General features: G+C 40.1%; 1 protein-coding gene across 3 annotated transcripts in view; it reads right to left on the bottom strand.

Moving 5' to 3' along the window:
- Positions 1-16,496, bottom strand: part of grm8a (glutamate receptor, metabotropic 8a) — a 219,729-nt gene that overhangs the window by 66,625 nt on the left and 136,608 nt on the right. For all 3 annotated transcript variants that reach the window (XM_061029471.1, XM_061029473.1, XM_061029472.1), the window contains 3 exons: positions 7,209-7,344; positions 6,906-7,060; positions 5,119-5,256 (listed from right to left, as the gene is read on the bottom strand). In XM_061029471.1, coding sequence (XP_060885454.1) covers positions 5,119-5,256; positions 6,906-7,060; positions 7,209-7,344 — 429 coding nt within the window. The remainder of the gene's footprint in view (positions 1-5,118; positions 5,257-6,905; positions 7,061-7,208; positions 7,345-16,496) is intronic.

The raw sequence follows: 16,496 nt of genomic DNA on the forward strand, positions 1-16,496 counted from the left end.
GGTCTCCTGGTAATCTTGCTAATCAGTGGAAGTAGACCAGAGAGCTTAGACTATTATGAGAGGATTTTCTCTCACAGAGATTGCACTCTCTGCAAACATTTGTTGCAGTCTCATTTTCACCTGGATGAGAGATTTTATCTTCCCAATCTGGTGGTTTAGCATGCATAATACCATTCTTATTGTTGTCACGTCAACTTAAATAAAAACTACCGTCTTATTTTATAGGCCTGTTCTTCGATTTTCTCTTACCTAAACACACATTGTGGAAAACCATCATAAGAACGGAGTATAATTTTTGATGTCCATGTAATGTAGTTATTGAGAGACCTACTGCTGTTCAATTAATTTCATTCTTCTAATCAAAGTGGTTCTGCATTGCTGAGTTCACAGTTTGCTATTTGTATCTACACTGTGTGTTTCCCCTTATTTAAAAGGACGTGAAAAAAACTCTGAGTGAGTGTTATTGGTCCAATTAAACCCTGGATGAAACACTAGATGTAGAATAAGCAAAGCAAGTGCAGACTGTAAAGCTGCATGAAATATAAATTATTACAAATAGTTGTTTTTTTTCCCAATAGCTCTACAAACTGTTCCATATTTAAGAGCAAGGCCATAATAACTATATAAATGTATGCACTGGTGTTAAACTCATGCAACAATTTGAGACATTCAAACAATCTAAGACTTGACGAAGTGGAAGAACACTAGGGAATATAACTGTAACAAAAAAGGGCAAGCAAGGGCTATTTTATGTGCTTTGAAGAATATATCCGGCAAGCGTTTTGTCAACACTTAATCTATTGAAGTTCCTGCTGGTTGAATCCTTATATAGAGAGGGAATTGATTCAGACAATACAGGAACAAATGGAAGAGATATAACAAGTAAGCAAGAAACGTTGAGTCAAGATCGACAGTCAACAAAGTAGGAAAAAAAATAAGGATGAAATGAAGGTGTGATTCCCACGAGAGTGACACAGATCACAACCCACACAGGAGGAAGACGAAGCAAAAGCAACAACAGCAAACAATGTGGCAACATGGTTCTGGCTGTGCTTTGATTCTTCTGTATGTACCTGAGGCTTACATCACCTGTCACTACCACCACTACTGGTTGAATAGATCTAGTCATTGTCCCAGGCGGTAAAGTGTGTGGACAGAAAAAATGTGTTTTCTACATTGTGGTTTGCATATTCATGGTCCAGAGCTTCATTTGTTGTCCCAAATGTTATTACATACAGCAGCGTCTTGATAAAAAACAAAGCCAGTGGGGCTTGAGGATCAGGTGTCAAAGTATCACATTAATTAGAGCGTGTGTGCACTCATCCATGATTGTATCTGCAGCCGCTGGCCATGTAAGTGTTTGTGAGCATGTAAGAGTGTATGTCGGCTTATCTATGATCCGGTGGCTGCTTCAGTCAGGTTCCCCTCAGGCATCAGTTTTACCTGACTGCACACTTTCAACAGAGCGAAGGTTTATTACACTATCAGAGTTTTGGGACAGATGTGTGTAAAAGCAATGCTTTTAGGAAAGAAGGCTTTTCCCGACACTAAGAAGGGTTTAAAATGATTTGTACTAACATTGAAAGATGAGGTAATGTAATTTAAATAAATGCTTAATAACATTTTATTGGACTGAGAAAATATGTCCAGCATTGACGATAAAGGTAGTTAAAACTTTAAATATAACATGAAAGAACTTTGTACATTGTCTCTCCTGATTCTGGGTATATTCAGTAAAATATGAATTACCTTCTGTAAGTCATTTTGCACTCACACAGGATAAGCTAAATGTTATCTTGCAAGTGGGACTGAGCGATAGCAGTAAAAAAGGTTTTCTTTTCTTCTTCTTTTGAGAGCGAGACATGAGTCATGTAGCGAAAGGATGCCTCAGCTTCAGACTGACTGATGAAACACTGACAAAATCGTCCAGCTTCAGAGGAAACCAAACCATTGCTCATCGTTGCAAGAGAAGATTTAAAATGAGTTCGACAATTACCATGACATGCAGCAGTCCATATTCTTACCCTTAACCTTAAACTAATTCAAACAACTGAATTATAAATAAAGGTGTAACTGATGGTATACTTACAATCTCTGCGTAGAAATGCAATATAATGTTGACGAATTTAAAAAAAATCAACATTTCCAGACATCTGTTATTGAATGTGTGTCTGTTGTTAAGAGAATGAATGATGTCTTGCGATGCTTACGCTCTAATGTAAAAAATGCAACAACAAAAAAAGCGACTGGCTGGCGGTGTAGGGTGTGGGCTTACCTCCTGTCACAAGTCGGTGACGAGCTCCGACCTTCAGCTCTCACATAAGCGGTGAGCTAAAGCACACAGTCTCTTTCTTAATTTTTGTTGTTGTGACAAGTTGGTCAAACAAAAAGGAACAAAAACGGGAGGTGGTGGATGTCCATCTACTTGTTGCTTCGACGTCAGGTCACACAATGGCTCAGCGAAATGGAAAAGATGACTTTTTCTCTAAGACTTAAAGGAGCAACCTTTAAGAAGCGAGAGAAATGGACAAACTTTAGCAGAGGAGGACGACACCATCTTCTTGTGACTCTTTTGCACATTAACAGACTTCAATCTTGATATACGATCATTATTTTAGACTTGAGGTGCCCCCAATACAGTTTAAACTTTTGCAGCTCAAACAGAAGATTAACAAATATTTAAGGAGAGTAGAAGAGACGTGTTTGTTTTAGACTGTGGTGGAAGATTACTGTGAGCTTTTATTGAGAACTTTTAGTTCCATGTCCTGCTACTTTATATTTCTAGGACATATTTCGTCTCTCTCCCGAGGGGAAAAGTTCTACTTTTTCAACTCCACAACATTTGACTGATGACTTCAAGCTTTCTTCACAGAGTATGCTTTTATATTCATATGCTTTTTATATTTGACAACCAAACAGCATGTAGGAAGAGAAATTTAGCTCCAGCCTTCACAATAAAAGCAAAATAGTACAAATTCTCAGTTCTATTAGGTTGAAATAAAATATATTATATTAACTGATTAACTTCATAATAGGGGAGTTAATTTAAAAATGATGATATATAGTCATTATTATATTATAATTCTTGTCGTATTATTCAAGAGTTTATCACTCATGGAAATCTGAATGATACAATTTGCTTTTCAAAGTAAATTAGGGGCACCAATGTATGATTAGAATGATAAAATCAGCTCTCTGAATAATCTTCCCTTCATTGTTTTAACTTGATCTGCCTTTTCACTGTCTGGTAACAAACCTTGTCAATATCCAATCATTCAAAGATGGTGAATTTTAAGGATAAGGGCGTGTTTTTTTTTTCATTTCCTGGATGAAGCTTGGGCTCAGGTCATGCCCAAGCAAAATGATTTTTCAGAAATAATTATTTTTGCACTCTCATTTCCTCCTCCTTCACTCAATATTGGTTTGTTTTCTCTTGTTTGTTGTATTTCCACCAGGATTCCTCTCTTGTAACATAGTTTATTTGTGTCAATGCCTCTAATTAGTGTATCCAAACATTATTGTCCCTTCCTTCTTCCTGTTATTTCCTTATTTATACTTGTTGACACTCTATATTTGTTTCCTGCTCTCAGTCCAATCACGTGCAGTAATCACATCCATTTCCACATCTCCCCATCAGCTGTGTCGCCACAGCGACCTTGAGCAGCAGGCCGCTGATTGGCTTCAGTGTTGATGATTTGTAGGTCGTGAACTCCGGCACTTGGAATTAATGGACATTGTCGCACCACAACAGGGCCTTCGACACATACACGCATACGTACACAGATGCCACAGCTAGTAATAGACGGTCAATGGGAGTCACAGCCTTAACAAACCTAATTATGTGAACTAATGACAGCCATCAGCTGGGGAATTCTCACTGTGATACACAATAACATCCGCACTCAGCAGCATTTGGTCATGTGAAAGCTAAACAGGAAGTGTGTGTGTGTGTGTGTGTGTGTGTGTGTGTGTGTGTGTGTGTGTGTGTGTGTGTGTGTGTGTGTGTGTTTGTGTGTGTGTTATAATGGACAAAATGACAATGTCCACTGGCATCACTAACTGTCCTGCAAGTTTGACAGTTTTTTTGTGCAGCCAGTGGCAGCTTTAGGTACAGTCGAAGTGCACACACAGCCCTCCCTGGATCATGTTCACACATATGCACACACAGCACTGGACACACAGCACTGGACACACAGCAGCTGCCTGTGTACAATAACAAGCTGCAGGTGTTCTGATTTGACAGCACTGTGCGGGTCAAACTTCAGACATCATGAAGAAAAACCACAAAAATGATGGCAAGAAGAGCCTGAAACTGCCAAAACACAGCACTGATACTCCACAGACACACACTAGTACACACTCAAACATATTGTGGAGACTATATCACTGTATATACAAGCACAGACACAAACAATCATTTAATTTCCTTTTCAGCCAAGAGTACACAAACAATGGTTCTCTTCGAGCTGTATTGCTCCTTGGAGTATAACAGCGTGTGATCAGAGCTTAAAGGACGCTTATTAATGCCACAGTGCTCTCTACAATATAGATACTAATTAAACACTTAAGGTTGTCCCTGTTGACTAATATAGAGCTGCGATGCTCCAATAAAGCTTGAGACAATTCACAGTGATGCGTTAAATCAGCAAACATTTTTGTTGGCAGGTCCATTTAGAAAAAGACAGAGGGTAGTTGATTTTAAGCATTATGTTGTTTTGAGTAATTTTCAGAGAGACTTTCTTATCAACGAGTATTTTAGCCAAACAAACAGAGGAATGAATCTAAGCAGGATTTGATGTTTTGCAGATGAGAGAAGAACTATGAAACTGAAAACAACATTTTGTTAGAAGGGGAAACTTAACCCTGCTGTGTGCAGGTCAAACCCATCTTCTTAAATTGTAATCCTCCACTGAAATCTCTTTCATGTGAGTTTTTTTTGTCTGAACGTTAAAGCAAGCTGAACAATTCTGCCTGATTAAAACCATATCCATGAAAATCTAAAAAGGAATGATTTTGGTTATCAGGCATTTTGAGCCTTTTTAAATTATTTGTTTTGGGGTGAAAACATGGTGGACAGAGTTTATATTAAATGCAACAATCAAAAGAGTCAAAACTTACCTGTGCACTTCTTCAGGCTTCCAGGCCGTTTACCGTGCATCCCCAGTTTACAGTTGAAGTTTTCCTCCCAGAATTCAGCAAACCAAACATTCCTTCTGTTGTTGGACAGCGAGCGGCTACGGAAGTAGCGATCAAACGCTGTTTCAAACACAGAGAGGGTAAAGGTTAGAATATAAAGAGTGACGGGAACCTGTCTGAATACCCACACCTCTAGCAAATATTCCGCCCTTCATTTCCACTAAGCCTGTCTGGTCCTAAGTAGAAGATGGTTATTGAAGGTTTTGCGAAATGCAAAAGAGCTGAGTATCCTTTGAGTTTGAAGTATGACTGAGAAATACTTTCTGTGGAGCCGTACAGTATTTCAGCTCCTATCAAATTCTGAAGCTGGGAGCAAGGAGAGCAAACATTTTAAAGTGAGCTTTCACAGTCTAAGTTGGCTACTTGTCCAATTTAATAAGTAGCGAGGAGAAGAGGAACAGGGTAGAACATACTTCTCCACTCACAGGAGTGGAAATACCTGTCAGAGGCTGACAGGCTGAGATAAAGAGATGGGGGGAAAGAAAAGGGATTTAAAGAAGACAAATACACTGGTTGTACATGTGCTACCTGGTTTATACTACAACTATTTGAGAAACAACCTTTTGGACTGTGTAAATACCCCATGAAACAACAAATAAGCATTTATGCTTTACTTATATAAATAAAACATCATTACAAATAGCACTGAGGTTGCTCCTTCTGGCAGCATTGTGCAGGTTCAACAAACCACAGAGGGAGGGGGGATCACTGGGGACGCCCAGACTGACTTGGACAGGCTGTGTCCCACCTGACACGCTGTAAAGCTGACAAGAACCGCCTTGATTAATCTCCTCTGCTGTCAGGGAAATTGGTCCCATGTGCACCTGGGTAGCACAGTTGATACTAAGACTGCTGAGAACAGTAGGTTCGCACTCTGTGTAGCTCAACAGGTAGCACATGTCATCTAGGATCAAATGCTTCTCATTGTGATCACAGGTGTGACACTTGTAAATATAAAAATAAGCACTTCTGATTCTTTGAGGTTCTTTGTAAATGTGTGCTCCTTATTTTAGTTTTTTTTTTTTTTTTGGGGGGGGGGGGGGTGGAGTATTCTCTACCTGACAGTGGAGACTCAGGGTAACCAAAGGTCATATTTAGGTTGAATGTAGAAATATTACAGGTAAATCTCCTGCTCTCTAACTCAGTGTCAGCAAAACATTCTTGCATTTTAAGCATCATATACATGTAGGTTAGGTATGATATATACCATGATCATTGTATAAAGTTTTGCCAGATTGTCAGGTGAACATTTTAAACTGGTAACGGTGTATGCACTAAATCATAAATCCCCTGCTGGTTCAATCTCGCTCAAAACTCCTCCTGAAGACCCCACAGCGTGTTTCCTCATGTCAGCCAGGAAAAGCTGACTTTGAGTCATTTAAACTTGCTCGTAGGCTCTCTCTCCCTCCTCACTTTCGGTTTATACCTTGTCGCGTATGTGCCCCTCCAGGAGTCAATTATCTAATGTAGACCTCTGACAGGGAGCAAATGAGGATTTCCTGCCCGGCCTAATGGCAAAACCTTGTTCCCTGCAGGGTTCAAGACTAAGGGAACATGCCTGTATTTCACTTCTTCTTGCAGGTCTTTAGGCGTCCCCTACATTAGTTCTATTAGACTTCAAACACACACACACACACACACACCTAACTTCAGCCTTCACTTGTGTTTGAGACAGACAGGTATGTGAACAAACAGTGTCGATAACTTACCGTCCACCGATGCTCGTTTGGGAAGAATGGTGATCGCTCCTTCCGCCACTCTCTCCTGGCCAATTACAGGAGAGATTTTAGAACCCCAGCTGTCTGAGCCCACCCACAGGAAGTGACCTGTCTGGTTGTTCTTTCTTGCTGCGTCCAGAACTCTTCTGTTGGAGAAAGAGATCAGAGACCGAAAGAAAGCAAAAGTCAGTCAGCTGCATGTAGAAATCTCTCTGTAAGTTGCTGCAGTTAAAGACTATCAGAAATATGATGAGCAGGGTCGGCCGGTGACTTGTTAAGCTGTGTATCACGTACCGTATGTCATCCTCATTAGCGAACATGATGACGGCCCTGGCGTTTGAGGTCTCTAGCAGGCGTCTGATGATCTTGTCAAACTCCCCGGGCTTGGGCTCCCTGGGGATCTTCAAGGACTGGGCGATACACACACCACCTGGGACAGAGCAGAGAAGGGGGTCAGAATGTTATTATACTTATAACCATTTAGCTGTTCCCTCTTGATTCAGCCTACACTCATCTAAATGTGGTTGGGAACACTCATTCTACTGCATGAAGTGGTGTGGTTTTACACTTCCAGCAGCCTCAGCACTTTCTGATAAATATACAGTAAGTGGATGTTTAGCGTAGCAGCAACAGCCGTCATAAAAAATTCAAGATAATCTGAGAAAAATCCAAACCGCATGATGTAGTATTACAGGGAAATGATTTTTGGGAAACCAAAGCCCCACAGAAACGAGCAGTAATACAAGAAGTATTTATGATATATGAGGATCACAGATTGCAAAATGAAACATTTATTACAAAACAACATGAGATAAGAGTCGGAGACATGGTTGAGATGAGACGGTAAATGATAAATGGACTTGAGCTTCTATAGTGCTTTTCTATTCTTCAGACTACTCAGAGTGCTTTTACACCGCATGTCACACCTACCATTCACACACTGATGGCAGAGGATACTATGAAAAGTGACCATCAGATGTAACTAATCCTATTTATACACATTCATTCACCGCCGCCGAAGCAGTGAGAGCAACCTGGGGTTAAGTGTCTTGCTCAAGGAAACATCGGATATGTGGCTGTCGAAACTGGGGATCAAACCTCCGAACTTCGGGATAAGAAACGACCGACTCTACCAACTGAGCCACAGCCGCCCAAATGACAATGAAGGAAAAACATGGTAAACAGTAAATACAGGATTGTTGAAAGGTAATGAAAGAAACAAAGGGTCTGAAGGGAGGATTGGATGGAAGAGAAAACACAAGCTGGTAGGGTACGTTAGGGTACATTAGGGTACGTTAGGGTACGTTAGGGTACGGTCGGGTACGGTCGGGTGTGGTGTGATTCAATGCGATATAACAACAGCCACCGAGAAAACAATGAAACAAGATAGGGAGATGAATGATTATGAGTCCATATCAGATAACTGCACAGAGCCTATAAATATTCTCTTCACCGTCACACTCCTTTGTTTCCTATTGTTCAGCATTACAAGAATAGTCCTCACAGCGCTAATAGTTACTCACTCACAATATGAGATCATGACAAATGGTTTTGCTCCCTTTCACAGATACACACAGGAATCATTGTTGAATGACTTTCACTTGTGAATTAATGGGCGCCAATATAAACAAGCGCATACTCCTCCCCTCACGTACACAAAACACACATGGAGAGATAATCCCACATCCCATTCTGCTTTGCACTAATCCAGACTTTCTATTTAAGGTCTGTTCTATTAATTAGCTCTGCTTCATTAGATCATTAGCCCGGCTAAAGGTGTGAAGGTGTGTGTGTGTGTGAGTTTGTAAGATTAGGTATAATTGTCATTCATCAGGTCTTCTATTTCTGAAACCTTTGCCCCAAAAAATTGTAACTTTTTCCCTGCATATTCAATTTTCTCAAATCTCTGTGCGTGTTTGTGTGTGGGAGTTTGTGCGACTGAGAGTGACTGATGTCCCCTTTTCTCCATGACTGTTCCAGCCCATTTATTGAACATCTGTACAGTCTGTCGCTTTCGTGACATCAAACCCCTTTATCACACACACACACACACACACACACACACACACACACACACACACTTGCATTCACGTGCAGACGCATGCATACCAGCGTGCATGACTGCTAAAACAAATACTCATTAGCTTCAAATTAAAAGCCTCTCAAGGATAATCACTACAGTGACAGAATCTTTGTAGGCACCAAAGTCCAGCCCTCTCTCACACACTCACACTCGCACACACGCACGCACGCACACACACACACACACACAACAAGACTAATACTTAAATGTTCACAGGCAATAACAAATCCTATCTGTGAGTCTTTGTGTAACTGTTTTGGTACACTGACTATAAGTGTAGCAGGCAAAGTTACTGCTAACCCTGAAACACTTCTCATCTTTGATGGTGCCAAAAAGCAGCTCATTAAAAGCTAACACTAGTTATTATCCTGCACCGTTGCTGCTCTGTTGAAAGGAAAGCTGGGAGGTTAGGTCAGGCAAGACATCAATGTCTTTTTGAATCACTGTTATGAGAGCGTTTAGTTGAAAGTGCATCTTGTTGAAAAAAGAAAGGGGACTTTTGGAAGATCTTCAAACATCAAAACGCTTGCACTGCAGTAAGGAGAGAGAACTTGCTTTGAATCACAAATTAAATCTGTGGAGACAAAGATGAGCGTGTGACAAAATGGTGTAAATAATACTTGAGCTGTTTTGGAGCTGTTGAATCGGTTGTTGAGGCTGAGTGGAAAGCTAATAGAGCGCAAGAAAAAGTTTGGTCGATGTGAGAAAATGTTCCAGTGAACTACAAGCCCAGGTATCGATTTCAGAGAAGATCCGGGTTAAACACCTGCATCTCAGGTGCCCGACATGGCGTGAAAGCTTTCTGTGGGAAGAATCAACTAACTATCCAGCTGAAAATGTGTTTTTTTTGCAAACTGTGGAGGAATCGTCAAATGGTCATGATTATATTGTCAATAGAGCAACAAAAAAAAGAAATACAATTTGGCAGCTCGATGTCAATAATGCCCCCCCTGTTTTTCAAAAATGAATTGATGGATTTAGAGTAAAAAACATCAACTGAAGCATGATTTGTTATGGATAGAAGCGATCCAACTCCCTCCGACCTCTCAAAACCCCCAATCTGCAGGCTCATAGTTTGGCTGATTGTGTAGAAACTGGATCATTAATTGTTTAGAGATGTGGCATCACACTCCGGGCATGCTAATGTGGGACCAGTTAAAAATTCTCTTTATTCTCGTCAGATAAAAGAATGGTCTCAGCTGTATTGGATCACAGTGATAGCCAGTTCATTACATAATTCAGCAAATGTAGCACGTTCGTCTACAAAGGGATAATTGAATTATGGGGCTCTTCTTCTACAGGGCAGGAACACTGAGCTTTCAGTACATGCCTAATAACCTGAAAGAAGGAACACAATGCCAAAGATTCCCTTTTTTTTGTGTGCGTGTGTTTGTGTGTGTGTGTGTGTGTGTGTCTGCCCACGTGTATCTAGTTTGTTAACTTTTGTGGTGGTGCACTGTGAGCGTAGGTGTGATGCATATTTTTGTGAGCTAAACTGTCTGGTGTTCTGCATGTGTAGGTGGATAGCTGTAAAAAGTAGTCCATGCAAATGAATGAACACAAGTGCATGCATGTGTGTGTGTGTGCATTTCCATTTGACTGTCCCCAATGCAGCTGTTTAAAAATACATGCAGGGTGCAAGTTAAAGTGATAAATTCAATGTTAAGTGTGTCCAGTGCTTCTCCAAATTAAACCCTTATTGTTGGTAATTAACTCCATTCCATTTTGAGATTAAATTTGGTCTGTTTCGGGAAGGGAAACACCGCTGTCTCAACGTTTAATTAATGATCTGCCTCCCTCCCGCCCTCTCTCTCTCTCTCTCTCTCTCTGGCTTTCTCTTTCTGCACAATTTCATCAATTAACCAGCAGATGCATGAATGAGGAGGAGAAATAAAAGAGGAATTAGTCACTTTCCTCGGTGTTATAGAAGTGAGAAGATTCCTGCATTCTCACCTTCAGTTTGCCAAACTTTTAAGGAAGCAGTTCCCCAAAAGTATTGAAAAAATGTAAGAGGAAGAACCAAAATAAAATTGCAGACACGTCTTTTAGTTATAAATAATATGGGAAATGTAAAGTTGAGTTTTAAGTGATTCTATTATATACGTTTGCAATAAATGTCACCGAACTTCCTCAGTCTCATAATAAAGTCCCTAAGACATTAAAAAAAAATGGTGTTTAAGTGTTTTAATCTCATTCATTTTTGAAGGTTTTTCATTTAGAGGAACAAATCAAATAATGTAGTGGCTCAACCGGCATGCAGCGCTTAACAAATGTGATGACTTTAAACCTTATCAGTTATCTCTCAGACCACAGGACTTACAGGCGAGATGTTAAAGTAGCATCCAATACTTTGTTAAGGGTTCTGATTTCCTGCACCATCCTGCTGTTCTCCTGTATTGCTTTCAGTCCCCCCCCCCCACAAGAAAACATATTAAAATCAGCTAATGCTCAGTATATGTCTGAAATTTTAACCCTGGGATTTGTGGTCATGTTTATCAAACTACATTATTGTTCCACATATTTGTCAGTCGTCTCTCAAGAGAGAGTGAAAGAGGAGAGGAGCCACACAAACACAAACACAAGCAGGCAGACGGGCTAAGATGACGGGAAACATCAGCTGTCCACGTGATTAGAAAAGAGCAGAAGAGCAGAATAACAAATGGACACATTTCTAGGTGACTTGACAAGCTAGTGTGAACGTTTCCCTGCTCTGTCTGAACCTTCTCATCCCAGCGGTACCAAACATGTTTTGTTTGTCTTTGAAATGCGACTGGGTGGTACCTCACTTCAGCGCTGTTGGCTTCTTGAGTGTCACTGAATATCCGCCACATTCCAAAGCTCTTAGACAAAACACTTCCCTTTGTGGAATCAAGCAGCTCTCTGTTAACACATTCAAACTTAGCAGGAGTCGCTGCATTTAAGAAGACAGAGAGCTGAAATGAAGACTTTCATTGACACTTGGAAACTCAAAACACACAATAAACTGAATGATAATAACGTTGTGGCACTAGCAGGGTGACTTGCCACTTAATGGAAGGCAAGAATGATAGAGCTGCTACTGACTGTGGTAGATTTTTGTTAGGGAAAATAATCACCTCCTTTGTCATGATCATCTCATTCTAGAGCTTTCCATTTCCCTCCTCCATCTTTGTTTCATTTCTCCTCCACCTACCTACCTTTAGTCTTCAACTTCCATCACACTCACACTTAATATTTCCTATTTTGCGGTATAGGCTGCACCTTCCAACCATTTTCTAAGTATTGTTTGTTTTTGCAAACCTGACGCTGATAGAAGTCATTTGCATCCACACATACAGTACAGCTATGAATACTCTGCACACAGGAGGAGCCTCCCGCACTATCCTTAGCTAGATGAGTAATGATGGGAACTTTAAAGCCAGCTGAACCTATATGCGACTGGCATTGGTTAGAGAGTGTGTGCGCGTTTATGTGTGTTTATATGAATCTTCATGAATGTGTCAGTATTAGATGAAAGAAATGCAGTGACATAAAAGTTCCTACCTTCAATGACGTTGTTATTAAAAAAAAGCTGCATCACCCTCACCCCCCCCCCTTGTTGTATTATGTGTGACCTCTGTGATGAATATGCAAACACACTGGCGCCCACACACCTTTAAAATATAATATAGCTATTAGCACGACATTCTGCATGCTACGATCAAATATAAGGTTTTGCATGCCTCACAAACCACACAGGAAGAAATTAATTCATGTCACCAGCTTAGCAAGCGTTTCTTTGATAAGAAATAATTAAAAGGAAAATCACCCACTGCATTCATCCCCACACAAACACCTGCCAGTGAAGTGTTAATAGTGGAGAACAGACATACATAGAGCAAACACACTCTGATTTTGACACACTTTTCTCTCCAAACCTCATTAGCACTGCTTTAAAATTAAAAGTTGCCCTCTGCTTCTCTATGCTTTGTTCCTAGCTTGGGGCCCTGCAGCGTGGGCCTTTGAAGTAACTGATTTCTGTGTGTATGTGTGTATGTGAGGCTTATACTTACACACGCTTGTGTGAATTTGCCTATGCTTACCAATGAGCTTTTGCGTGTGTTTGTGTGCACTCCAGTATCACACACATGCTGGCACACATGCCTTTTTTCTTGAGCTTGGGTTGGGATGAAGTGGTGCGCTAAATATTGTGTTCTGCATTTTTTTTTTTCTGCTACGAGTTAAAACTTCTCCCCAGGCTTGCTAATGAATCATTGACAACACCCATGGAACCGCTGTCCCAGGAAATTTACATCCTCCCATTAAAATACGCCTTAAAGGACACGGGCCTTGGAGCTTGAAATGGGTTTGGAAATTTAAGACAGACCTAACCTGAACCCAAAAAGTGCTGCTCAGAACCTGAACCAATCCTTGGGAGGGAAAGATTGTGTGAGCCCATAAAAAGCTTTGAATTGTTAATAATTGCTGATCATGAAACAGTTATAAAGGAATTGGGCGGGAATGGAGGAGGTTGTTTCGGTTTAAGGAAATGTAATGGTTGTTCGATTAGCACAACGTAAATAAACACTGAGATAAATTTACGGCTGATGTCTCCAGCGTGCGGTCAATAAATTCAGGCAACAGTTCACCGCGCTGAATGGTTATTGGATATTTGCGATGATCTACGGCGCACATAGTAAAATGTTTCAAGTGGTGCTCAGAGAAACTACAATAATTTGTGGTTTCTATCGAGGACGTTAATTGCCAGTCTAGCCTCCGTATATTAGAGAGGATTTTAGTAGATACTGTAACAGCTGGAGTTACTCTGCATGCACTTCGGGGTATCATTATGATTCTGGACATCCTCCAGCCGAGGACATCCTGCATTAATACTGCAGTCATACCAACTGTACCTGAGAACATTTAGGTAGATAACACAGAGTACAATTTTACCAGAGGCATATAATAATTGTGATACATTTGTGAAAAACTAAATACTCTCTAAAGCATACATGGAATCCACCATTCATGTGGTTATACTAAGGTTTGTTTAGGGAAATACTAAATTAATTCCTAAACCCCTGATTCCCCAACACAATTTTAAAAATCATTTTCAAGCAATATAAAAAGATTGAACAACACATAATAGTGTATATACTAAAAGGAAGAATGTGCAAGTTTTTGATCCAGTAGATGTCTCCATGGAGCGCCAGCATTTAACCGAAACAAACTGCTTGATTAACTTTTTAAGCTCCGCTATTCTGAAGCCTCCACTCTCCTCCAGCGGCACACCTCCAACCCCTATCCACTCGAGTTCTCATAAACAAGATATCAATAAGAAAGCACCATAATTAAGCACCAGTAAGCGTACGCGGCGGAGAAAATTCTCCTTTGCTCGAGCTGCTATTGCCTGTTTCCTGCATTGTTGTGTAAGCAGGCTAATGTTAGCACACTTTGGTTCACTTATAACTTCATATTGCTCATAAATTGACACGGAAGGATCCTGATCTAAAAACACTTAGGTCACATCCAAATAAGCAGTGAGTATGTTATTCTTCTTTTCTTTAGTCCTTGACTAAAACAGCTTAAAACGCAAGGCCGCCCCGTCCATGTAAACATGATGTAAACAAGGCTCCGATAACTGTACAATTGGAGGGACTCGCGCTTCTCACTCAATGTAGACAGTCATGACTCAGAGAGACATTTACATACTTTGTGATTTCTGCTGTATTTATGTGTAAATGTTGCACATTCTTCCCTTTATAATTGAAGCATATTTAAGTGTTTTGTAAATGTATGTATTTTCTAACAGCTACCCCATGTGCAGCCATAAGAAGAGGCTGACGTATGAACAGTTAAGAAAAGACAGTAAAAAAAAAAAACATTGATATATGATGATGATATAAAATATGTCATCTTTGGAGAACTTGTGACCAGTGTATCAAGAAACGCTCTGCTTAAACACTGCATCAAATAAAAGACATGTTTCTTTCAAAGTTTGACCTGTATGACACTTTGTAGAGGGATTGTGTCGTCAAAGTTGTTTTTGCAGAGCAGTTCATAGTTTTGTTGTTTGTTTATCAGTTTATAATCATATCTTGTTTTGTTATGATTTTTTACTTGCTGAGATAGAAGAGTATAAAGCATGAGAAAATATGACTATTTATCGTTGTTGTATGAATAGGATGTAAAGTGATAATGACACTTTACAAGAAAACATGGAAGTAAATTATATGACATCCTCATCTTTCAATACATTAATATTAAAGTAGTAGCCATATTGAATCATCTTTTTCATCCATCTCCCCGCACAAGCATTATTAGAAGTAATAGCCATGATGGCCATTGCAGAACTCCCCCCACCCGCTTGTTCATCTGCATTATTTATCAAATTAGTATTGCAGATGTCCTACATCATGTTTCTGTCTTGCATTAGTGTCGGTTACAGAGAAGTTGATACCCATCCTGTCTAATCTAACACAGGTTCTTATGAGAATACGATGACAAAAGATAACAGAGTTTAAATGTTAGTATAATTCACTCTTTTTGGTAAGGTTGCTAGGCAGCTCTACAGTATGACTGAAAAAAAAAAAGGCTCCATCGTTTAATACCCACAGAAAAAGACAGGCTGTTCTCTTTTCCAGAATGTAAATCTCAATCTTAAACTGGGAGGGAACATGGAGAACAGATTGACCCTTGTACAGACGCAGACTACTTTCATTATTGCTATGTGTGCACATGTGTGTCTAGGAGAGAGGGAGATACAAGTACAGGGTGAGTCTGAATGACACAGGGGTGGATTTGGAGGGAGAGGGGAGTAAGGAGAGATGAGACAGGCAAAAAAAAAAAAAAAACACACAAGGGAGAAAGTGAGTGATTAAGACACAGGAAGAGACGGAGGAGCTTGGCCTTTTAACGTCTCACTTCATCTAACTTCCTGCAGAAAGTGTGTGTGCGTCTGTGAATGTGCGATTGTGTGTAGCGATCGGAGTATTGGATGGGGAGCGGGGTCTGTCTTCACCACTGGAGTCGAGCAGTCTAGCTGAAGTCAGCACTTGCTCAGGTCTGTGGGGAGACATGTGGACACCTCCAGCATGGAGAATAGTGGATGTGTGTGTCAAGTGTGAGTGCAGAAGAGAAAGAAAGAGAATCTGTTTGCATGTTTAAGAAGTAGACAGTGTGTTCTGACCACACCATAAACTGTAGATTATACATGCAAATAGTATGTAGGTTTGTTGCATGGAGACAGAACTTGTGTCTGGAAAAACTCGGATGAAAAATATATAAAGGAAGACTTATCACTATGGATGTAGTGAATTTAGTATTTACTGTAAGGAGAGATGATATCTAGAGTTGAATGATCAAATATTGATGCAGATAAACACATAAATGTGAGTGTAAGTGTAGAAACTTAATAAAAGTCTACAATAGTCACATCAATTCATTTTGCCCACATAGCGGCAATAAAAAGAAGAACATCAAGAGAATATTTCACACTTTCTCGGTGTTGGAGTCAGTAACTGCAGGCAGTAGTGCAGTAA

Source organism: Labrus mixtus, chromosome 22 (genome assembly GCF_963584025.1).
Source record: "Labrus mixtus chromosome 22, fLabMix1.1, whole genome shotgun sequence".
Classification (NCBI taxonomy): Eukaryota; Metazoa; Chordata; class Actinopteri; order Labriformes; family Labridae; genus Labrus; species Labrus mixtus.